General features: G+C 48.7%; 1 protein-coding gene across 8 annotated transcripts in view; it reads right to left on the reverse strand.

Annotated features, from left to right (window-relative positions):
• LOC140190051 (methyl-CpG-binding domain protein 1-like) overlaps positions 1-25069 on the reverse strand; it is a 160978-nt gene that overhangs the window by 16827 nt on the left and 119082 nt on the right. For all 8 annotated transcript variants that reach the window (XM_072246487.1, XM_072246480.1, XM_072246481.1 and 5 more), the window contains 4 exons: positions 24440-24554; positions 23786-23970; positions 12131-12219; positions 1145-1185 (listed from right to left, as the gene is read on the reverse strand). In XM_072246487.1, coding sequence (XP_072102588.1) covers positions 1145-1185; positions 12131-12219; positions 23786-23970; positions 24440-24554 — 430 coding nt within the window. The remainder of the gene's footprint in view (positions 1-1144; positions 1186-12130; positions 12220-23785; positions 23971-24439; positions 24555-25069) is intronic.

Genomic DNA, 25069 nt, shown 5'->3' on the forward strand with positions numbered 1-25069 from the left:
GAAGAGGAATGGGGAGAGGGGGAGGGGGAGAGATGGACATGGAGGAAGGGAGGGGAGTGAGACTTACGAGAAGGAGAGAAAGAGGGAGACAAGAGAGGGAGAGAGATGGAGAGAGTAAGAGCAAGACAGTGATGGAGTAGTGAGGGAGGCAAAGAGTGACGGATGGAGAGAGGGAGGGGGGAGAGAGAAGAGAGGAAGAGAGATTGAGTGAGGGAGGCAGAGAGAGAGAGAGAGAGCGAGCGTGCTGAGGTACTCGTGGAGAACAGCAATCACACGAGAATGGGAGCTTTTCGTTCTTACAGCAATCACACCAAAGAACGATTACACATGAACAGGCATTCTTTGTCCATAGAGCCAAATCACCTAATGACAATCGTACGGCAATAGGCACTGTACGCAGAGAAGTCACTAGAAACAATAATCGCACGGGAACAGGCACTGCTCGTCCTTACAGTGATCACCACCAAACAACAACCGTACAATAACGGGCACGCTTCGTCTTTACAGCAAAGCCACCAACCAACAATCCTCTGAGGACGGACACTCTTTGTCCAGGTGGCAATCACACTAATCAACAATCACACAATGAGCGTTCATAGTCCTTACAGGAATCACGCCAAACAACGATCACACAGTAACGGGCGTTCTTTGTCCTTACGATAATCACACCAAACGACATTCAGACGAGACCAGGCATTCTTCATCCTACCAACAATTACACCAAAGATCAATCACAGAATAATGGTTGCTCTTCATCTGCAGAACAATGACACTAATCAATAATCTTAAGGGAACAGGCACCCTTCGTTCCCACCACAATCACACAAGAACGTGCTCTTCGTCCTTACGGCAATCACACAAAACTAGAATCACATGAGAATGGGCTGTCTTTGTCATCACAGCAATCAGGCAATCTTCGTGGTAACAGCCATCGCACAGGAACAGGCGCTCCTCGTCCTTGCAGCAATCACACCAAACACCATCACATGACGAGTGTTCTTCACCCTTACACCAATTACACCAAGCAACAATCAAAGAATGGACGCTCTTCGGCCTTAAAGCAATGGAACCAAATAACAATCGGACGGGTACAGCAATCACACCAAACAACAATCATGTAAGAATGGACGATCTTTGTCCTTACCTTGTAATAGTTCAGCTTTCTCCCAAGTTCCCGTCGCTTCGCTGAGGTGGGCGAAATGGGGGGAAAGAGAGATAAGTGGGGGAGAGATGTACATGAAAGGGGAGAGGGTGAGGGAGTGGAGGCAGGAAGGAGAGAGGGAGGGTGAGAGAGTAAGATTGAAAGAGAGATAGAATAGGGGGAGAGAGAAAGAGAATGGGGAAGAAGGAGAGCGAGAAGTTAAGATAGAAAGAGCGAGGGGGAAGAAAGAGTGAGAGTGGGGTTGAGGGAGAGAGATAAAATGGGGAGAGAGTGCAAGAGAGAGATAGAGGAAGGGGAGAGAGAAAAAGTGTGGGAGAGGGAGAGAAAGGGAAATTGTGGGAGAGAGAAAAGAGGAAGTGTGGGAGGGAAGGAGAGAGGGCGGAGAGAGACACACACAAAGAGGGACAGAGTGTGAGAAAAGGAAAGACAGAGTGAGAGGGAGATGGTGAGTGACGGAATTGGTGGAAGTGAGGGAGATGGAGGGGTGAGAGAGAGTTAGAGATAGAGAGTGAAAGAGAGAAAGGGAGAAGGGAGAGAAATGCATTGAGGGGAAGAAAGGGATGGAAAAGAGCAAAGAAGCAAGGAGAGGGGCAGAGAGTAGAAGGGATGAGGGAGAGAACGAGGGAGGAGGGATGACAGAAAGAAGGGAGTCAGGGAGGGTGCAAGGGAGAGGAGAGTGAGAAGAATGAGGGAGGGGGAGAGAGGGATGAGGAAAAATGGGAGAGGAGGGTTGAGGCAGAAAGAGAGGGTAAGTGAGGAGAGAGAAAAGGGAGGAGTGAAGCAGAGGGGAGAGAGGGGATGGAAGAGAGAGAAGTAGAAATGGGGAGAGAGGGAAGAGAAAGAAGACAGAGAGCGAGAGAGAGTGGAAGGGAAGAGAAGGAGGGAGTGTAGAGAAAGTGAGGAATGGATGGTGAATTAAATGGAGGAGAGAGAGAGAGAAAAACACATTACTCTAGGACTGGATGAACTGGGAAATTAAGGAGAGAACTCTGTGGGAGGGCGGCAAAGTGGGAAGGGCAGTGAGGAGGGAGACTATGCTGAGGGACAGGGATTGAGTAGGGAGCAATGTTGACAGAGTGGTGAGGAGAGTGCCTCATTGCGGGAAGATCGATGATGAGTGAGGGACGATGAGGAGGGAGCAACGGCAAGGAGGGAGCAATGTGCTGAGGGAGGGACGGCAATGAGGGAGCAATGCACTGAGGGTTGAGCAGTGAGGAAGGTGCACCACTCAGTTGCTGAACCCCTAAGCCAATCAGCGCTGAGGGAGCCGTGCCTGTCGACAATAGGCAGCCCAGTTCTGAACCCTTGAGCACTCCAGTCGGGAAGCCATCCCGTGGGTAGAGGGAATAAGGGCCAGATAGCAGAGCACAGAGTCAACCATGAAGACATGAGAGAGGGAGAGACTGCAGATGCCATTGCCTGGAGTAACACTCAATCTCCTGAATACTTTTGTTTTAATCTGTTAATATTATTGCGTTAGTACAGGTTGAGAACCTGAGCACCCCTTCTTCAAAATGCTTGGGGCTGGAGGTGTTTTGGTTTTTGTATTTTGGAATAGTGGCATCTATATACTGAGTAACCTTGGCAATGGGACCCATTTCCATTACATACAGTACTGTGCTGTGCTGTGCAGACATCTTAGACACATATATATGGCTAGGGTACCTAAGATATTTGCACAAGACTGTATATTGGTTAAAATAGGAAGGTGATTGAGAAAAAGAAATAAGAACACTTAGCTTTGTATTAGCTCAGTAGTATTAAGTGTTATTTGATAACTGAAAAGACATAATATAGAGTACTGTGCAAAAGTCTTAGGCACATCGGTCATCTCTCTCTCTCTCTATATATATGTATATATATCTGTGTGTGTGTGTGTGTGCGCGCGCGCGCACGCACGCACGCCTAAGGTTTTTGGACAGTACTGTCAAAGAATATAGAAATCTACAGCACATTACAGGCCCTTTGGCCCACAATGTTGTACCGACCATGTAACCTACTCTAGAAGCTGCCTAGAATTTCCCTACTGCATAGCCCTCTACTTTTTTAAGCTCATTATCATCATTATATGCTGCGTCATATGACGTGGGCGATGGTGCTCCCACGACCATGATTGTTCTTGGCAAATATTTCTACAGAAGTCTTGTTTGCCTTTGCCTTCTTCTGGGCTGTGTCTTTACAAGATGAATGATCAATAGTCCTCAGAGACTGTCTGCCTGGTGTCAGTGGTGGCATAACCGGGACTTGTGATACGCACTGGCTCCCATGGCTTCACGTGACCCTGACTGAGGGTCTTAGGCTGATGCTACACCTTGCCCAAGAGTGACCTGTAGACTAATGGAGGGAAGGAGCACCTTACACCTCCTTTGCTAGAGATGTACCTCCACCCTACCACCTTAAGTTAATATTTTTAATAATTTTGTGCATCATCAGAAAGGTAAGCTGTCACCATCTCGGCTGCCCAGGTGGACGGCCAATGGCTGTTTGGTATCGCCATCAATCCTGACTTGGAATTTACGTGCTACTGGTAAGCAGTCCCTGTCTTACACTGGTTCGCCACACATATGTGTTTAACAGCAAAAATAATTTAATATCATTAATACAATGAAAATATAATGTGTACAGGGAAACAAAAGCAGCATCAGGAGAATACCTGAATCAGCTGTTGAACAATAACAAACGACAGCAGACTTTCAGTCTCCACCTACAATGCCCGGTTTTGATTCAAAAATGTTAAGGCATACAGTATTGTACTTTTCTTTAGGTTTTACACAAGGTATAAAAAAAATATTGAATTTAATTACAGGAAAACTATGGGAAAAAACCTCACTATTGTATTTTTAATGTAATTACAACGCTGGTCATGTTCTACTCAGACACGGGACTAGGTGGAGATGAAATTCAGATTTTGTACTAAAATGATTTGCTTGTTAATCACCCCAAAAAAAAAACGAAACGTGATGACGGCTGCCTAGAAAAGAAGATAACTGCAGCACGAAACACGTCGACGACGTTAGGTTTGAAAAACCTGAGGGAGAGGGTCCATCGTCACTGCGCAGAGGAACAACAGGAGCAGTTGAGAGACTGGGACGAGGAGACACTGCGTTGGATAACTTGAAATGTTCCTTCGAGGCGACGTGTGCCTCATTAATGAAGGCTTTTTTTCTGTCACAGCAATCTTCCTTTGATTTTATAAAGTTTTTTGCTCTGTTATGAATGCACGTGACTCTAGCTTTTCGAACACACGTTTTTACCGTCTCCAAAGTGTCCTAGAAGTATCGTCTTTACCTTCACGATTGCCTTCGCGACCACCCTGAGTCGTCATGTCATGACCCATCAGTTCCCAGTGCTTGGTTTGAGATCAGCATACCGTTAACCGACTTGTGTTTACTCCGACGCCGACGGATCCACTCTTTCAATGCGCGATGAGATCTTCATTTCCTGCTTCATGTGGCGTTTTTCTCTTTCTCGTTAGCTTCTGTTCAGCAGAAAACTCTTAACAGTTTGTCCCTCTATTTCTTCAGGTCGTAGATGGTGGTCCGTCCTACACCATTCTCGTCTGTCAGACGCTTCATTCACGCTAACACTGCTGTCAGCTCTTCCAGTAACTTTACTCTCTGTTTTACAGATAAACAGAAATCCTTCCTCTTTATCTGTCCACTACTACCCAGAGGGGTAACTGCAGGCCCTTTTGACAATTCCAACAAAATCTCCACAACACAGAGCAGAGAATAAGCAGAAAACACGTCGTGATGACTGTGAGTGAAGCAAGCGGGTCTGGCTACGACGACAGCTGAGAACAAACTGGCGCCAACGGGGCCCCACTCAGGGTACGTGAGATCACTTCTCAGAGCTGTCTGTGGTGCGCAGAGGCCTGCGTGCCGCCTTGGGAACCTTCCCAGCATCTTGAGGAATTTTCCATTCGTGGCGTCGTGTCACTGCTCAGAAACATTTTGGATTTCAGATCGTGGGGGGGGGGGACGGGTGGTGTGGTGGTGCTCAACTCGTATTATTTTTATGTGCTGTGTGTCATGTATGTACCATGCCTTGCACCTTGGTCCCTGAGGAACACTGTTTGACTCAGCTGTATACATGTGTACAGTTGAATGACAGTAACCGTGAACAAGTGTCTGGAGGAACTCAGCAGGTATATCGGTGGGGGGGTGAGGCGGCAATCAGTTGACGATTGGGAACCAGACTCTTCATCTAGACTGCGACCTAATAATCAACCACGGAACTGGGCGGGGGGAGGTAGAAGAACATTTTAAGGGCTGGAGCGGTGCCTAACAGGGGATGGGTGTGAGGTATATGTTGAAAATACAAACAGAAAAATGCTGCTGATATTCAGCCAGTCAGGGAGCATCCGTGGGAAAGGCATTCAGAGTTCTAGAGTCTTACACAACATGGGAACAGGTCCTTCAGCCCACAATGTTCTGCTGGACGAATTACGAGAACAGTTACTACTCCTCAACCACAGGTTCTTGAACAAAGTGGGATAACTTCACTCACTTGCCGATCCATTGAGATGTTCCCACAACCGACGGTCTCACTTTGAGGACTTTATAGAACCATAGAACACTACAGCACAGAAAACAGGCCATTCAGCCCTTTTATTCTGTGCCAAAACACTCTTGCTAGTCTCATTGACCTGCATCCAGTCCATAATCCTCCAGACCTCTCCCATCCATGTACCTATCCAAATTATTCTTAAAACTTAAGAGTGAGCCCGCATTTACCACATCAGATGGCAGCTCGTTCCATGCTCCCACCACTCTCTGAGTGAAGAGGTTACCCCTAATGTTCCCCCAAACCTTTCCCCTTTCACCCTAAAGCCATGTCCTCTCGTACTTATCTCTCCTAATCAAAATGGAAAGAGTCTATTCACATTTACTGTCTATACCCCTCATAATTTTGTAAACCTCTATCAAATCCCCCCCATTCTTCTACAGTCCAAGGAATAAAGTCCTAACCTCTGTTCAATCTTTCCCTGTAGCTCAACTCCTGAAGACCCAGCAACATCCAGTAAATCTTCTCCGCACTCTTTCAATCTTACTGATATCTTTCCTATAATTAGGTGACCAGAACTGTACACAATACTCCAAATTTGGCCTCACCAATGTCTTATACAACCTCCCCATAACATCCCAACTCCTATACTCAATACTTTGATTTATGAATGCCAGGATGCCAAAAGCCTTCTTTACAACCCTGTCTACCTGTGACACCACTTTCAGGGAATTACGTATCTGAACTCCCAGATCTCTTTGTTCCTCCGCACTCCTCAGTGCCCTACCATTTACTGTGTATGTCCTACCTTGATTTGTCCTTCCAAAATGCAACATCTCACACCTGTCTGCATTAAATTCCATCTGCCATTTTCTGGCCCATTTTTCCAGTTGGTCCAGATCCTTCTGCAAGCTTTGAAAGCCTTCCTTGCTGTCCACAACACCTCCAATCTTAGTGTCATCAGCAAACTTGCTGATCCAATTTACCACATTATTAGCTAGATCATTGATATAGACAACAAACAACAATGGTCCCAGCACAGATCCTTGAGGCACACCACTAGTCACAGGCCTCCAGTCTGATAAGCAATCATCCACTACCCCTCCCTGTCTTCTCCCACACAGCCAATTTCGAATCCAGTTTACAACCTCTCCATGGATACCTAGTGTCTGATCCTTCTGAACTAACCTCCCGTGTGGGACCTTGTCAAAGGCCTTACTAAAGTCCATGTAGACAACATCCACAGCCTTTCCTTCCTCTACTTTCTTGGTAACCTCCTCAAAAAACTCTACAAGATTCGTTAAACACGATCTACCACGCACAAAGCCATGCTGGCTATCCTTAATATCAGCCCTTGGCTGTTCAAATACTTGTACATCTCATGTTCTCATTATTTATTGCTATTTATTTATATCTGCACTTGCAGAGTTGGTTGTTGTCTGCACCGGCTGATCTTTCATTGATCCTGTTACAGTTACCATTCTATAGATTTGTTGAGTATGGGCCAGAGAAAAGTGAGTCTCAGGGCTGTATAATTGTACTTTGACAATAAAATTTACTTTGAGCTTTTAAATTAGTAATCAAGCGGACAACTAAACTAATTTCTGCCTGCACAATGTCTATAGCTTTCAATTTTCCTCACCTTCATGTGCCTGTCTAAATGTCTCTTAAAAGTCTGTAAGGTTTCTGTCTCTACCATAACCCCAGGCAGTGTTCCAGGCACCCACTGCTCCCTGTAAAACCACTTACTCCGCACATCACCTTTCAAATTAGCCCGCTCACATTAAGTGCAGCCCTCCAGTATTAGACATTTCAACCCTGGGAAAAAGATACTGTCTGTCTGTTCTGTCTGAGCCTCGCATAACTTTACATACAGAACAATAACAGGCCCTCCTGGTCAATGGGCCCACGCCGCCCAATTACCAAGTGACCAGATTAATCTACTAACCCGTACATTTTTGAGTGTGGGAGGAAAAAGCATTTCAGGATGTATATTGTATACATTTCTCTGACATTAAACTGTACCTTCGAATCTTTGAACTGGAGCACTCAGAGGAAACCCACATGGTCACAGTGAGAACATACAGACTCCTTATAGGCAGCGACGGGAATTGAACCCCGATCGGTGACCGCTAGCGTTCTAAAGCGATTGCTCCAACGGCTTTAAGCTACCCCTTCAGTGCGATGATTCTCTGCCCCAGAATTCTGCTCACTGAGCAAAGATCTATGACAGTGGCGGGGAAGGTTTGCCAGGACATCAAGGGACTGACAGGTTGAGCGGTCACGCGGTGAACTTCCAAACTCAAACTCAAATTCACTGCCGCTGTAATAACATTACACTAACTACTGTGGTGGCGTGCTGCCCTGAAGCGTTTAACCCTTATCTCCCGAAATCTCTCCTATGCATACGCCTGTGCAAGAATAACAGGGTTATTATGTAATGATGCAGCTCTATAAAACTCTGGTTAGGCCACACTTGAGAGTACTGTGTCCAGTTCTGGTCGCCTCACTATAGGAAGGATGTGGAAGGATGTGGAAGCATTGGAAAGGGTACAGAGGAGATTTACCAGGATGCTGCCTGGTTTAGAGAGTATGCATTATGATCAGAGATTAAGGGAGCTAGGGCTTTACTCTTTGGAGAGAAGAAGGATGACAGGAGACATGATAGAGGTGTACAAGATAATAAGAGGAATAGATAGAGTGGATAGCCAGCACCTCTTCCCCAGGACACCACTGCTCAATACAAGGGGACATGGCTTTAAGGTAAGGGGTGGGAAGTTCAAGGGGGATATTAGAGGAAGGTTTTTTACTCAGAGAGTGGTTGGTGCGTGGAATGCACTGCCTGAGTCAGTGGTGGAGCAGATACACTCGTGAAGTTTAAGAGACTACTAGACAGGTATATGGAGGAATTTAAGGTGGGGGGTTATATGGGAGGCAGGGTTTGAGGGTCGGCACAACATTGTGGGCCAAAGGGCCTGTAATGTGCTGTACTATTCTATGTTCTATGTTTAACTTTTTAGCATTTTGTGTGTGTTGCTTTGGATTTCCAGCATCTGCAGACTTCCTTGTACTTATGATTAATGTATGAGGAGAGCTTGATGGCTCTGGGCCTGTACTCACTGATGTTTGGAAGAATGAGGAGGATCTCATTGAAACCTATCAAATATTGAGAGAAGTAGATAGAGTGGACATAGAGAGGATGGTTCCTATAGTGGGGGAGTCTAGGACAAGACAGCACAGTCTCAGAATAGATGGAGAAGAGAAGCCAGAGAGCGGTGAATCTGTGGAATTCATTGCCACAGACGGCCGTAGAGAGGAAGTCATTGGGTATACTTAAAGTGGAGGTTAATGGGTTCTTGATTAGTCAGGGCATCAAAGGTTGCAGGAAAATGGGATTGAGAGGGATAATAAATCAGCTATGATGGAATGGCAGAGCAGACTCAAGGGCCTAATTCTGCTCCTGTGCCTCATTAGTTGTACACCGGCCTCAAACACTTCCTCTGGCAGCTGACGTGACATACCTTGTCTCACCACCACACCCCCCCACCCCCACCAGGGGCTTTCAGCATTTTCTGTCTCTTGTGTTCAGAGTTCCAGCCTTTCGCTTTGACATTTTTGTACAGCTCGCGGAATCTCCCTCCGTGGTAACGCAGCGTTTCCTGCCTGGGCTGCGTCGGTTGGGATTAAAATGAGGAAGTCACTTTGCAGCTGTATAAAACTTTGGTGAGGCCGCACTTGGAACATAGAGGGCACTTCTAGTTGCCCTGTTACAGGAAGGATGTGGCGATTTTGCTTCCTTAAGGTTGTCATAGCCAGGGTGGGGGGGGGGGTGTTGGGGGAGGTAGTGGACTACTTATTAAATGCTCCCAATAGCCTCGGACAGCCAACTCCAGTTCCTGGCCTTCAAGTGTGACTTAGCTACTAAGCCTGGCAGAACCGTTTCTGCTGACAGGAGAAGGCGCAAAGGCAGGTTACGTGAGGTCAGGGTCAGCCATGGATGTCTCATCCCAGCTGTCTACGTGACACGTAAATCAGGGCAGTGCAATATGGAGAGCAAGCTGTTGCCCACGTGGCACGCAGCTGATGAATCCAAGAGAACCGGCAGAGAGTGATAAGGGCTTGGCACCAGTGGCGTGGCATGAGCTGACAGTCAGCGTTGAACTCCTGGCCTTCACGTGTGGTTTAGCTACTAGGCCCAGTGGAAGCGCTTCTACTGACAGGAGAAGGGGCAAAGGCGGGTTATTGGTGTCTTAAAACCAGTTGCTTGGTGCGGACGGGGCTTGTCAGCCGTGGCCGGCAGCTCACCTAGAAGGAAAAATCTGATCTCGAATCTCCGCTGCCTTGCGGCCATACCCACTCATGGGGAAGTAAACTCCGAGGAAAAACCTGGAGCTGGAGTCCCCAAGGCAGTCCTACGTTGAGCTCAACACTGACTGGCAGCTCCTGCGACACCGCTGGTGAAAACTGTGTCGGTCTCTGCCGTTCTTTCGGATTCATCAGCTGCACGGAGAAAGGGAGCCTGCTTCCTATCATAACCCCGGGCTTGTGTATCGACTGACGGCGCTGCACCAACAACATAGACAGCTCGGACACAACATCTCTGGCCAACCCCGACCAACAGAGTGGGGGCTTTGGAGAGGGCGCAGAAGAGGTTCACCAGCATGCTGCCTGGATTAGAGGTCACAAAGTTGGACAAACTATGGGCTGTCTTCTCTGGAGCGGTGGAAGCTAAAGAGAGACCCGAAAGAGATTTATACAATTATGAGAGACAGAGATAGTCTTTGAAGAGCCAGTCTATTTTCCCTCAGGGAATAAATGTACATAATAGAGGGTATCCATTTAGAGTGAGAGGGTGAAAGTTTAAAGGGGATGTGTGGGGCAGGATGTCTTTAGTGGCGGGTGGTGGTGGAGGCAGATACATTAGAGGTGTTTAAGAGGCTGTTAAAGAGACATATAGTTGAATTTAGCTTCGTGTTCAGAACAGACATTGCGGGCCGAAGGGCCTGTTCCTGTCAAAGATTGGAGGCTAGCTTAATCTTTGACCTGTGCATCAAAGTGTGCAGTGAGATGCGTCACTCCAGTGAGGACTGTGCTGGGAAACCCGCGCAGTGACGGTCGGGGGGGGGGTGGGGGGAGCATACAGGCTCCTTGCAGGCCGCGGAGGGAACGGAACCCCAATCTCACTGCCGGGACTGCGACAGCGAGCATCAGGCTAACTGCTTTGCGATCATGCAGCGCTGTCATCTAATCCGAAGATGCCCTTCCCTCAGGCTTTCTGTCTGCCTCTCTTGCCGATCACGACGAGAGACAGGAAGGTTCCTCCTACTGGCATTTGAAGCTAGACCCGGGTGACAAGGCCTCAATATTCAGGGCAGCGATTAGGAGAATTAGACTAGCTCCTGAAACAAAACATCAACAGTTTACTCTTCTCCACAGATGTTGCCTGCTCTGCTGAGTTTCTCCAGCATTCTGTACGTGAGTGTGTTGCTCTGGATTACCAGCATCTGCAGAATCTGTTGTGTCTGGAGGTGAGGAGAAACTGCTTTTCCCAGGGGGGGGGTTGAATCTATCCAGGGAAGCAGTCGAGGCTACCTCATTAAATATACTGGGATTGGTAGTGAAATGGGTTAATGATCGTCACGTCCGGAGATACAGTGAAAATCTTGTCCTGCGTGCTGTCCATACAGTTTACACAGTGCATTGCATTGACGTGGAACAGGGTAAAACAATAACAGTGCAGAATAAAGTGTCATAGAGAAAGTGCAGTGCAGGTAAACAGTGAGGTGCAAGATCATAATAAGGTCAAGAGGCCATCTTATCGTACAAGAGGTTTGTTTAAGAGACTAATAACAGTGGGGTAGGAACTATCCTTGAGCCTGGTGGGACGTGCTTTAAGGCTTTTGTATCTTCAGCCTGATGGTGGGGGGGGGGGGCAGAGAATGTCAGGGGTGGGAGGGCTCATTGGTTATGCTGGCTGCTTTACCGAGTCAGCAAAAATAACACAGTTGGATAGAGTTTTGAGGGAGGAGGGGATAAGGCAAGTAGTCCACGGCCAGATCAGCAGAAGGGTCCTGCCGAAGGGTTTTGGCCCAAAACATCGACCTTACTCATTTCCTAGATGCTGGCTGGCCTGCTGAGTTCCACCAGCATGTTGTGTGGGTTGCTCGGATTTCCAGCATCTGCATATTTTCTCTTGTTCGTGGCCAGATCACAGAGTGGCGGATGGGCCAGATGGCTGACTACTGAAAGGAATCTCACAAGCAGGGGTGGTGGTGGAATCCTTGGATACACTGAGTACTTGTTGGGGGGGGGGGGGCGTTTGGCTTGAAACGACGTGCAGATACCAGAGAGAGGTTGTCGGACAGGTTGCTGTTCAGGGACGAGGTGGGGGTGTGGATTCCCTGTGAAAGGGAGTTGGAGGGGGAGGGTGGTTGCAGGAGGGGACGAGGTTGCAGTACTTGCCTCTGCACTCGGCGCAATAGAATCGCAGGCGCCTCTTGCGGGGGCTGAACAGCACCCCTGGAATCCACTGCTGGCAGTCCTCACAACACCTGTATCGCGAGAGACAGCGGAGGAGAGAGTGGAGAAAGTGGGAGAGAGGGGGGAGGGAGAAGGTGAGAAAGGGGGAGGGGGAAGAGAGTGGGGAAAAGAGAGGGGAAGAGGGGGAAAGGGAGGGGGAAAGAGGTGGAAAGAGGGGGTAAGGGAGGGGGAAGGGAGGGGGGGAAGGGAGGGGGGAAAGGGAGGGGTGGAAGAGAGGGGGAAGAGGGGGAGAGAGAGGGGGAAGAGGGGGAGAGAGAGGGGGAAGAGGGGAGAGAGAGGGAGGGAGGGAGAGGGAGAGGGAGAGAGGGAGGGAGGGGCAAGAGAGAGAGAGAGAGAGAGAGAGAGAGAGAGAGAGAGAGAGAGAAAGAGAGAGAGAGTGTCAGATCCCACAGTTCCTGTTAGAACACCATCTAACTTCCCCACCCCGTCCCTGCTTTTATTTACAAAAATATGTTTATTTCTACAATAAAACAACACTACAACCCGAACACAATGAATACTAACACAAACTAACACATTACCATCCTTATCCAGGATAGCATTTAACCCCTGCAGTGCCCAACCAATCTGCTGCCGGGGGTGGGGGACGGGGGGCAGGAAAGATTCACCAGGATGTTCCCGGGACTGGAGGGATTGAGTTGTAAGGAGAAGCTGGACAGGCTGGGACTGTTTTCCCTGGAGAGGAGGAGGCTGAGGGGCAACCTTTCAGAGGTTTATAAAACCACGAGGGATGTGGAGGAGGTCCCTCCACCACCTCCACGCCCAGGTAGAGGAGTCTAAAACTAGAGGGCAGAGGGGAGATCTTAAAGGGGACCTGAGGGGCAACTTTTTTCTCCCAGACAGCGGTGGATATGTGGAACAAGCTGTCAGAAGTGAGTACAATTACAATGCCAAGGAGACACCTGGAAACTTTGGTAAAAGGATTAAAGGTGTAGACTATTTTCTAAACAGGGAGAAAATTCAAAAATAGGAGGCACAAAGGGACTTGGGGTCCTTGTGCAGGTTTCCCTAAAGGTTAACTTGCAGGTTCAGTCAGTGGTGAGGAACGCAAATATGATGCTATCTTTCATTTTCAGAGAACAAGAATATAAAAGCAAAGATGAGGTTTTATAAGGCATTGGTCAGACCACACTTGGAGTTTTGTGGGCAGATTTGGGCTCCATATCGAAGAAAGAATGTGCTGGCATTGGAGAGGCTCCAGGGGAGGTTGCCAGAATGATTCAGGAATGAAAGGGTGCGGACTGCATGATGGCTATATGGGCCTGTACTCGCTGGAGTTTAGAAGGAAGTGGGCCGGTGGGGGGGGGACGGGGAATCTCAGTGAAAACTATCGAATATCGAAAGGCCTGGATAGAGTCGACTTGGAAAGGATGTTTCCTTTCGTTGGGGAGCCTAGGACCAGAGGGCACAGCCTCAGAATAGAAGGACATCCCTTTAGAACAGAGATGAAGAGGAATTTCTTTAGCCAGCGATTGCTGAATCTGTGGAATTCATTGCTGCAGATAGCTGTGGAGGCCAAGTCATTGGGTCTTTTTAAGTGCGGTTGATAGGTTCTTGATTAGTCAGGATGTCAAAGATTACAGGGAGAATAGGGTTGAGACAGAAAATAAGATCAGACATGATTGAGTGATGGAAAAGATTCGAAGGGCTGAATGGCCTAATTTTACTCCTATGTCTGTGGTTTTAAGGACATGGAAAGAAAAGGTTATGAAGACATGGGCCAACCACGGGCAAATGGAACTAGCTTAGATGGGCATCTCGTATGGCACGGACTGGACAGGGCAAAGGAGCTGAGGGTCTGTTTCCGAGCTGTGTGACCCTAACAGTAGCAGTGGTAGCTAATTGTATCCGTCAGGTTCATGGTCAATTGGCGTGCGCGCACACACACACACACACAGACCTACTGTCACAGACACTGGCACACACACAGATGAACACATATACATACACAAATGCACACCAACTGTCAGACACAGTCACATACATAGATAACTGTGTTACACACACACACACCCCCCTACCATCACAGACACAGGCATGCACACACACACATCAACTCACCTGGCGTCACAGACAGACACACACATCGACACTGTCACACAGGACCCAGGTCTCCCGAGCTGAGAAGCAGCGTTTCTACTGGCTGAGCCAATCTGACTGGGAACTCCGGAGAGAGCTGTGACATGAGAGCGTGGGGAAGATGTGGGAGTTGCTCTCCCGAGGGAGGTAAGGGGAAGTTGGATGAACACATCAGGGGAGGAGGAGGGAGGAGGGAGGAGAGACGACCAGAAGGAGCGGGCTGATGGCAGCCCTCGTGTTCTCTTCCTCCCCCACTCACCCTGCTCTTCCTGAGTGCATCCTGACGCTCTGACAAAGCTTCCCTAGTTTGTGTCAGCCCGCCGCAGAGTAAACGGTCTCCGGCACAGTGGCTCACCGGGTAGAGCCACGGTCTCACAGCTCCAGAGAGCAGGGTTCGATTCCCACCTCCTACAGTGTGTGTGGAGTCTGTGCACTCTTCCCTGACGCTGTGAGGTCTCACCCAGATCTCCGGTTCCCTCCCACCTCCCAATGATACTGTTCTGGAGTTGGGAGTTCAGTTCTGGTGCCACCTTTCAGGAGTTTGTTTACCCCTGGATGCTCCAGTTTGCTTCCCATATTTCAAAGACATACCGGTCAGTAGGTTAATTGGTCATTGTAAATTGATTAGGCAGCGGTGGTGCGGCTCGAAGGGCTGGAAGGGCCTGTTCGATGCTGCACCACTAAATAAGACAAATACATAAACAAGCGTGGTTGGCAGGTTAATTGAAACAGCTCCCCCCTCCCCTTGAGTGTGTGTGGGGTGAGTGGAGGATTTGCTGGGAGCGTGTGTGTGGGATGAAGGGGTTAAATGGGACCATTGATTTTAAACGGTCATTGGTTAGCACCAACACAATGGGCCAAAGGGCCTGTTTTGATGGTGGTAACTCCGCTAGAGAGAAAACTAGGATAGACCCGATGGCCTGTACCTGCAGGCAGCTGTCACTTGGATGCCCTCAGGGGAGGAGAGCTGGCACCCTTGCCACCAGCCAGGTCTCATCACGTCTGAAGCGCCATCAAGTGCTTTTGAACATGTCGTAAGTGCACCCTATTATTTGTTAATTTATTCGTGGTAATATCACTTCATGTGCTGTGCATGTGTGAGCTAGGTGTACTGTGTTGTGCACCTTGGTCTGGAGGAACGCTCTTTCGTCTGGTGGTATAAATGCACTGAATGACAATATGCCCAACTTGCAGAGAATGGAGTGGGGGAGGGGACACTGAGGGGGGCAAGATGCCCAGGAACAGAAGCTAGATAGCGATGGAGTGCATGGGAGAGGGGGTGAGGAGGAGACGGAGCAGGGGGAGTGGATTTATTGTTTCAGTAATATTTGAGTAATATTATAAATACATTGTTTGATTAAGCATCTTATGCTTAAATAATTCATTATGGGTTTTATGTAAATCTATGTGAATGGTCATACATCATCACAGCACCACATCATACGTGAGTGATACACTAAAGTTAAAATGAAACTGAAGAAAACACACATTATCTCCCAGCTCCGTGTTTTACTTTCCATTCCTGTTATGTATTGGAGTTACGAAACAGGATGGAGGCAGAGAGGGGAGAAGGGTGTGGGGGGAGGGTAGATGGGGAGGAGCAGACGACGGGTAAGAGGGGAAGGAACATGGGGAGGGGTCGGGGTTGGTGAGATGCAGAGGGGGAAAGAGAGAAAGGGTGGTGTCATGGGCGAGCGAGTCGATAGGCGAGGGGGCATGGAGATGGAATGGGGAGCACAGTGTGGTGGGCAAGAAATCGAGACATGCAGAAGGAGAGACACTGAAGAATTAGAGGGAGGAGATGGGGAATGGGGTGAGGGGTTATGGAGTGTAGTGAGGCGTGATATAGTGGAGGGGGGACGGGAAAACATGGCAATGGACGGAGGGTGGGGAGGGGAGATTTGGGGGAGGAGGTCGGATGGGGAGACAAGAGGAGAGATATGGGGAGCAGAGAAGGAGAGGAAGGGGGAGGGCACGGGGGGGGTGACGAAAGGTTAATGAGGATAAGGGAGGTGGAGGTAGGGGGAGAGTGGTAAGCTGCAGGTGGGGGAGGCATGGAGACAAAGAGGGTTGGTTAGCAGGGAGTCTTGGCATGCAGGAGGGAAAACGGGAACTGGCAGTGGGGAAGGGGGGAGGGAGGGACCCGGGACATGGAGGAGGAGAAGGAATTGGACAGAGGAAAGAAAGGATGTGGGGAGAAGGGGAGCATCAAAGAGGAGGAGGGGACGGGGGTGATGATGGATCATGAGCAGAGGAGGGGAGGGGTGCAGTGAGTCCGGACGTGGGGGAGGGAACGGGCTCGTTGGCGAACAGGGGCGGGATGTGGGGGAAGGTAGTCAGGGACAGGAGCAGGCAGACGCTTGGAAGCGGCTCCTGCATCGGTCAGTGAAATGGGGAACAGGCAGGATCCAAGCCTTCAGGTACGCCTGCCAACCATGGGACAGAACGATGTGTTTGGGAGGAACGCAGTCAGCCGTCGCGGAACTCCCAAGTCAAAGACCTCCTTGTCTTCTCAGGGGATGAAAGCTCTCGACTATTTTTGTTCAAACACTGAGCAGTGCTGGCGTCACTGAGGGGAACCAGCTGTGAACAGCATCTGACCTGGGCCACTGGGTGGGAGGGAACAAACAATGAGAGAGAGGGAGAGGGAAAGAGGGGGAGAGAGGGGGAGAGAGAGGGGAGGGGGAGGGAGGGGGGAGAAGAGAGAGAGGGCTGAGAGGGGAGGGGGAGGGGAGGGAGGGAGAGAGAGGGGATAGAGAGGGGATGGAGAGAGAGGGAGGAGAGGGAGGGAGAGAAAAGAGGGCAGGTGAAGAGAGAGGAGGAGAGAGGAAGAGAGGGGAAGAGAGAGAGGGGAGAGAGATAAGGGAGAGAGAGGGTGCAGAGAGAGAGAGAGAGGACGGAGAGAGGGGGAGAGAGAGGGGGAGGGCAGAGGGGGGGAGGGGGAGAGAGGGGGGAGGGGAGAGAGAGAGGGGGAGGGGGGAGGGAGAGGAAGAGAGGGGGACAGGAAGAGAGGGGGAGAAGAGAGAGGGGGAGAGGTGGGGGAGAGAGAGGAAGAAGAGAGGGAGAGAGAGAAAAGAGAGCAGGTGAAGAGAGAGGAGGAGAGAGGAAGAGAGGGGAGAAGAGAGAGAGGGGAGGGGGGGAGGGAGTGCAGAGAGAGAGAGAGAGAGAGAGAAAGGACGGAAAGAGGAGGGGGGAGAGAGGGGGGGAGAGGGGGGAGAGAAGGGGGGAGAGAAGGGGGGAGAGAAGGGGGGAGAGAAGGGGGGAGAGAAGGGGGGAGAGAAGGGGGAGAGAAGGGGGAGAGAGGGGGGAGAGGAGGGAGAGAGAGAGAGGAGGGAGGGGGAGGGAGAGAGGGGGAGGGAGAGAGAGAGAGAGAGGGGAGGGAGAGAGAGGGGGAGGGGGGGAGAGAGAGGGGGGAAGAGAGAGGGGGGAGAGAGGGAGGGGGAGAGAGGGAGGGGGAGAGAGAGAGGGGGGGAGAGAGAGAGGGGGGAGAGAGAGAGGGGGGAGAGAGAGAGGGGGAGAGAGGGGGGGGAGAGAGAGAGGGGGGAGAGAGAGAGAGGAGGGAGAGAGGGGGGAGGGAGAGAGGGGGAGGGAGAGGGGAGGGAGAGGGGAGGGAGAGGGGAGGGAGAGGGGGGAGAGAGAGGAGGGAGAGAGAGGGGGGAGGAAGAAATGGGGAGAGAGTGAGGTGGGAGAGGGGGAGGGAGAGAGGGGGGAGGGAGAGAGGGGAGAGGGGGAGGGTGAGGGGGGAGATGGGGGAGAGAGAGGAGAGGGAGAGGGGACAGAAAGAGGAGTGAGAAAGAGGGGGGTGAGAGAGAGGAGTGAGAAAGATAGGGGTGTGAAAGAGAGGAGAGAGATGGGAAAGAGAGCGAGAAGAGGTGGGGAGAGAGGAGAGAGAGAGGGAGTGAGACAGAAAAAGAGAGGGGTACAGAGACAGACAGAGAAAGAAACAGCTAGAGGGTGAAGAGCAATGGAGAAGTGAGGGAGAGACAGGGTGGGAGGTGGGGAGGAGGGAGGAGGGTGAGGGATGGATGCCAGTATGAAGGTAGACAGACAGATGAAGACACAGACAGTTGAATGGGGGAAGACGGTGAGATATATTAAGCACGAGGACTATAAAGAAGACGTGGGCTGGGTGCAAGGCAGCGATAAGCAGATGCAGAGCTTGTGTGGGTGGGAAGTTAGACGAGAAACAGCTAAGACACAAAGCACGGATCAGCGCAAGAGAACAAGGTCACCGAATCCCACAGCAATTAAACAGCAACCGCTGATTAATCAAGTTCTCTCACACCGTCCCTCAGTAACCCCTCTCTCTCAAAGCCTTGTGTCACTGACTATCCCCACTGACATTAATCCAGCTCTCTCACACCTTCCCTCAGTAACCACTCTCCCACAGAGCCTTGTGTCACTGACTATCCCCGCTGACATTAATCAAGCTCTCTCACACCGTCCCTCAGTAACCCCTCTCTCTCAAAGCCTTGTGTCACTGACTATCCCCGCTGACGTTAATCCAGCTCTCTCACACCGTCCCTTAGATACCCCTCTCCCACAGAGCCTTGTGTCACTGACTATCCCCACTGACGTTAATCCAGCTCTCTCACACCGTCCCTTAGATACCCCTCTCCCACAGAGCCTTGTGTCACTGACTATCCCCACTGACGTTAATCCAGCTCTCTCACACCGTCCCTTAGTTACCCCTCTCCCACAGAGCCTTGTGTCACTGACTATCCCCACTGACGTTAATCCAGCTCCCTCATACCGTTCTTCAGTGACCCCTCTCCCCCAGAGACCTGCGTCACTGCTGTACCTTGTTGTTTTAGACGTGACAAAGCAGGAGGGACTAAAGGAGGAGGGGTGGCATTACTAGTCAAGGAAAATGTCACAGCACTCTGTCAGGACAGAGTGGAGAACTCCACTAGTGAAGCATTCTCGGTGGAACTGAGAAGTAAGAAAGCCATGACCACATTAATGAGGCTATATTACAGACTGCCCAACTGTCCTAAGGATTTAGAGGAACAAATTTGTAAAGTGATCGCAGACTGTTATAAGAAACATAAAGTTTTTATTGCAGGTGATTTTAACTTTCCACATCTTGAATCCCATATTGTAAAAAGACTAGATGGGATGGAGTTTGTCAAATGTGTTCAGGAAAGCTTCCCTCATCATACGTTGATGTCCCAAGGAGAAAGCTTACAATTCTGCATCTACTATTAGGGAACGAGACAGGGCAGGTGGCAGGAGTTTGTGTTGGGGAACACTTTGCATCTAGTGATCACAATCCCATTAGTTTCAAAGTAAATATGCAAAGAGATAGGTCCAGTCCATGGGTTGAGATTCTAAATTGAAGAAAGGCCAATTTTGATGGTATCAGAAATGATCTGGCACGTGTGGATTGGGACAGGCTGTTTTCTGGCAAAGGTGTACTTGGAAAATGGGAGGTCTTCAAAACTAAATTTTGAGAGCACAAAGCTTGTATGTGCCTGTCAGAATAAAAGGTAAAGATAACAAATGCAGGGAAGCACAGACAAGAGAAAATCTGCAGATGCTGGAAACCCAAGCAACACACACAAAATGATGGAGGAACTCAGCAGCATCTACGGAAAAAAGTACAGCCGATGTTTCGGGCCGAGACCCTTCGGGTGAAGGGCATCTTCATTTTCAAGAAATACTGAGGGCCTGATTAAGAAAAACAGAGAAGTGCACAGCAGGTATAAGTAGAAACAAATGAGGTGCTTATGGAGTACAAGAAATGCCAGAGCACACTAAAGAAAGAAAGCAGGAAAGCTAAAAGTAGGCACAAAGTTGCTTTAGCAGACAAGTTGACAGAGAATCCTAAGGGATCCTACAGGCATGTTAAGGATTGCTAGGGACAAAATTGGACCTCTGGAAGACCAGAGTAGTAATCCATGTGTGGAGCCAAAACAGATGGGGGCGATCTTAAATGCACTCTGTGCATCTGAATTTACTTGGGATACGAATACAGAGTCCATAGAAGTGAGGGAAAGTGGTACCAACTTTATGGACCCTGATTAGATTACAGAGGAAGAGGTGTTTGCTAACCTGAGGCAAATCCAGGTGGATAAATCCCCAGGGCCTGCCAAGGTGTTCTCTCGGACCCTACAGGAGACAAGTGCTGAAATTGTAGTGACAGGAGAGGTATTAGAGCCGTCATCGTCGTGGCTATCCCTCAAGGTCGAGGATGATAGTCTTCGTTCTGGTGAGTATTGGAAGACAGCTAATGTTATTTTGCTGTTTGAAAAAAGGAAATCAGGAAATTATAGGCCATTGAGTCTGACAGCAGTTGTGGGGAAGTTATTGGAAGGTGTTCTAAGGGATCAGATATATAAGTATTTGGATAGACGTGGACTGATAAGAATGGTCGGCATGGCTTCATGCATGGTAGATCATGTCTAACCAATCTTGGAAAGTGGATGAAGGCAAGGCAGTAGATGTTGTCTACATAGACTTTAGCAAGGCATTTGACAAGGTCGCACATGGGAGGCTGGTCGAGAAGGTTCAGTTGCCTGGCATTCAGGATGAGGTAGTAAATTGGATTAGACATTCGCTTTGTCAGAGAAGCCAAGGGGTGGTAGTAGATGGTTGCTTCTCTGATTGGAGGCCTGTGACTAGTGGTATGCCGCAGGGATCAGTGCTGGGTCCTTTATTATTTGTCATCTATATCAATGATCCAGATGATAATGTGGCTAACTGGATCAGCAAATTTGCGGATGATACCATGATTGGGGGTGCAGTGTACAGTGAGGAAGGCTATCATGGCTTGCGGAGGGATCTGTATCAGCTGGAAAAATGGGCTGAAAAATGTCAGAGGGAATTTAATGCTGATAAGTGTGAGGTTTTCACTTCAGTAGGACCGACCAGGGTAGGTCTTACACAGTGAACGGTAGGGCACGAAGGAGTGTGGTAGAACAAAGAGATCTGGGAAAATAGGTACATACAGTTGCAAGAAAAAGTTGAGAACCCCTTGCAATTACTTTGTTTTCTGCATTAATTACTCATAAAATGGGATCTGATCTTCATCTAGCTCACAATAATAGATAAACATAATCTGCCTAAACGTATCTGGATGGTGTGAATGTGTGACCATTACTGTATAACAGTAATTTCTGCATGACCATCTTATCAATGTGAATCTATAATATTGTTAATCTTATCATCTTTGACTTGTACATCTTATTTTTAAGGTATCTTTTTTTTTAATGCTTTCTTACTTCTCTTATATTCGTCTGTGTACTTGTCATGCTACTGTGACACTGTAACTTCCTTTGGAATCAAGTATCTATAAAGTAATAAAGTATCTATCCATCTAATAATGCACAAACAATTATACTTTTCATGTCTTTATTAAATGCATTTGTTTAATCATTCACAGTCCAGGCTGGAAAAAGTATGTGAACCCTTGTATTTAATTACTGGCAGAACCTCCTTCAGCAGCAATAACCTCCACCAAATGTTTCCTGTAGCTGCTGATCAGACTTGCACAACAGCAAGGAGGAATTTTAGACCATTTCTCCTTATAAAACTGTTTCAGTTCATCAATATTTCTGGGATACCTTTCATGAACAGCCCTCTTCAGATCATGCCACAGAATCTCAGTTGGGTTAAGGTCTGGACTCTTAGTTGTGTTCATTCCAAAACACAAATCTCTTGATTGTTGATTGATTTACTCGAGTTAGATCATTGTCTTGTTGCGTCATCCAGCTTCAGGTGACAGACTGCTACCTTGACGTTCTCCAGTAAAATATCTCGATATGATTTTGAAATCATTGTTCCCTCAATGATTGTAAGCCATCCAAGCCCTGAGGCACAAAGCAGCCCCAAACCACGATGCTCCTTGCACCTTGCTTCACAGTTGGGATGAGGTTTTGGTGTTGGTCTGCAGTGCCCTTCTTCCTCTAAACACAGCCATGTGCATTTCCGCCAAAAAGATAAAATCTTGTCTCGTCTGTCCACAGAACATTGTCCAAGAAGAGTTGTGGAACATCCAAGTGGTCTTTTGTAAACTTGAGAAGTGCAGCAATGTTTGTTTTGGAGAGAAGTAGTTTCTTCTGTGGAGTCCTTCCACAAACACCATTCTTGTCCAGTGTTTTTCTTATAGTGGATTCATGAACAGAGACTTCAGTAAATACTAGAGGTTTCTGCAGGTCTTTTGCTGTTACCCTTGGGTTCTTTTTCACCTCCTTCAACATTGCATGTTGTGCTCTTGGGTGATCTTTGCAGGACGCCCACTCCTAGAGAGAGTAGCAACACTACCGCTTCCTCCATTTGTAGACAATTTCTCTTCCTGTGGACTGATGAACACCCAGGTCCTTAGAAATGCTTTTGTAGCCTCTACGATTCTCTTCTTCTTAGGTCCTCTGAAAGTTGTTTTGACCAGGTATAGTGCACATAGACAGATCTTTATTGAGAAGAGTAGGCTCTATCAGTAACCTAACTTCATGTGTCTTTTTTATTGAGCAGGGCACCTCTACAACCCACACCTCCAATCTTATCTCTTTGATTGGAACACCTGACTCCAAATAGCTTTTGTAGAAGGCACTACACCAGAGGTTCACATATGTTTTTGAACCTAGACTGTGATTGTTTAAATGGTGTACTTAGTTTTGAAGAGAAGTACAATTGTTTGTGTGCTATTAGCTTAGGCAGATTCTGTTTGTCTATTATTCTGACTTAGATAAAGATCAGACTACATTTTATGAGTAATTAATGCAGAAAATCAGGTAGTTGCAAAGGTTTCACAAACCTTTTCTTGCAAGTGTAATTTGTTGAAAGTGGTGAATAGTTAAGAAAGCTGTTGGCATATTGGCTTTCATAAATCAATCAAAGGAGATGGGAAGTTGTATGAGATGTTGGTGAGGCCTCATTTGGTGTACTGTATGCAGTTTTCATCACTTACCTATTGAAAGATGTAAACAAGGTTGAAAGAGTGCAGAGAATATTTACAAAGGCGTTGCCCTGTCTGAGTTATAAGGAAAGATTGAATAGGTTAGGACTGCATTCCTTAAAATGCAGGAGGTTGAAGGGGATTTGACGGAGTTATACAAAATTATGAGGGGTATAGATAGGGTAAATACAATCAGGCTTTTTCCACTGAGGTTGGGTGGAACTACAACCAGAGGTCTTGGGTTAAGGGTGAAAAGTGACAAGTTTAAGGGGAACAAGAGAGGAAACTTCTTCACCCAGAGGGTCATGAGAGTGCGGAATGAGCTGCCAGCACACATGGTGCATGCGAGCTCGATTTCAACGTTTAAGAGAAGTTTGGATAGGTACATGGATGTTTGGGGTATGAAAGGCTATGGTCCCGGTGCAGAATGTTGGGAGTAGGCATTTAAATGTTTTTCAGCATGGACTAGATGGGCCGAAGGGCCTGTTTCTGTGCTGTAACTCTATATAAAAAAAGACTGATGTTATTCCAGCTCCTTCACGCCTCTGTGATCCCTCCCAGTGCCCTGTGCCACTGATGTGCCCTTCAGCCTGTGTACTCACACGATCAGTGAGTCCTGGGGGTCCGCGGCTAATCCCTCCGCCTCACTGGCCTTCTCTGGTTTGGGTTGGGCTGGGCTCGGGGTAGGGGGAGCCTTGGCCTTCTTCTTCGGGGTCTGGCAACGGTCCCTCTGCTCCTCCTTAACCTCGCATGAGGAGGTGCTTTGACGTTTCCCCGACCTCCTGACCTGAGGTTGGAGAGGTAGAGTCATCATGGGGCACTGTGTCAGGAGCGGAAGGGAATGGTAAGGAGGGGAGGGCAGCAAGGAGCATGGGGGCGGCACGGAGGGAGGGTTATTGACGAGCAGGATGAGGGGCAGTGAGCAAGAAAGGCATCAAGGAGGGTGGGGTGTGAGGAGAGAGCACCATGTCGGAGAAGGGGCAACGAAGAGCGCTACACTATGGCTGTGGTGTGAGGAGGAAGTGGGCGGCGAGGTAGGACGAATGATGAGGCGGGAGGGGTAGTGAAGGAGGAGTGGGGCAACAAGCAGGGAGGCAGTAAGGAGGGAGCGCCGCGCTACAGGAGGAGCGGAGGGGAGGGAGCGCTGCAGGTGGGGCGGTGAGGAGAGAAAGTCACACTGTATGAGGGGCAGCAGGGCTGGGAAAAACGCAGACGCGGACAGTACCCTTCCCTTTCCTCCTCCCCGCCCCCCTCACCTTTGCATCCGGAGGCAAGATGATTCCCTTCTTGAAGTCGAAATAGGTGAGGTCCAGCGCATCTCCAAAGTACTTGACTAACTCCACCTTGCTGCGGAATCGCTCTGCTGTGGGACTGAATGGAACAAAACAGCTTTACACCAGCCCTCCATATCAGCAAGATATGCCCAGACCAGCTCTGTCTGGTTACCAGCACTAACCACTTCCACCTCCCCATCCTTCCAAGGGTTTACCAGCTTCACAACTCTACTCACTCCAACAACAGCGTTAATCATATCCAATACACCATTGTTATCCATATTCCCAATTACAATAACCTCTCACTCAATGTCAGTGAAAGAGCTACTCAGTGGCTTCTGGAAAGGGGGTGCTGCACATACTCATGTCTGCATCAATGGTTGAGAGGGTTGAGAACTTCCAAGTTCCTAGGACAGAACTTCACTAGTAGCCCATCCCGGTCCAACCACATAGATGACACAGCCAAGAAAGCTCACCAACACCTCTACTTCCTCAGGAGGCTAAAGAGTTTTGGTAAATTCCCATCAACCCTCTCCAATTTTTACAGATGCACCACAGAAAACAGCCTATCTGGATGTTCAGTATTACAGCCTGGTATTGGCAACTACCTTG

This window comes from Mobula birostris, chromosome 29, assembly GCF_030028105.1.
Source record: "Mobula birostris isolate sMobBir1 chromosome 29, sMobBir1.hap1, whole genome shotgun sequence".
NCBI lineage: Eukaryota > Metazoa > Chordata > Chondrichthyes > Myliobatiformes > Myliobatidae > Mobula > Mobula birostris.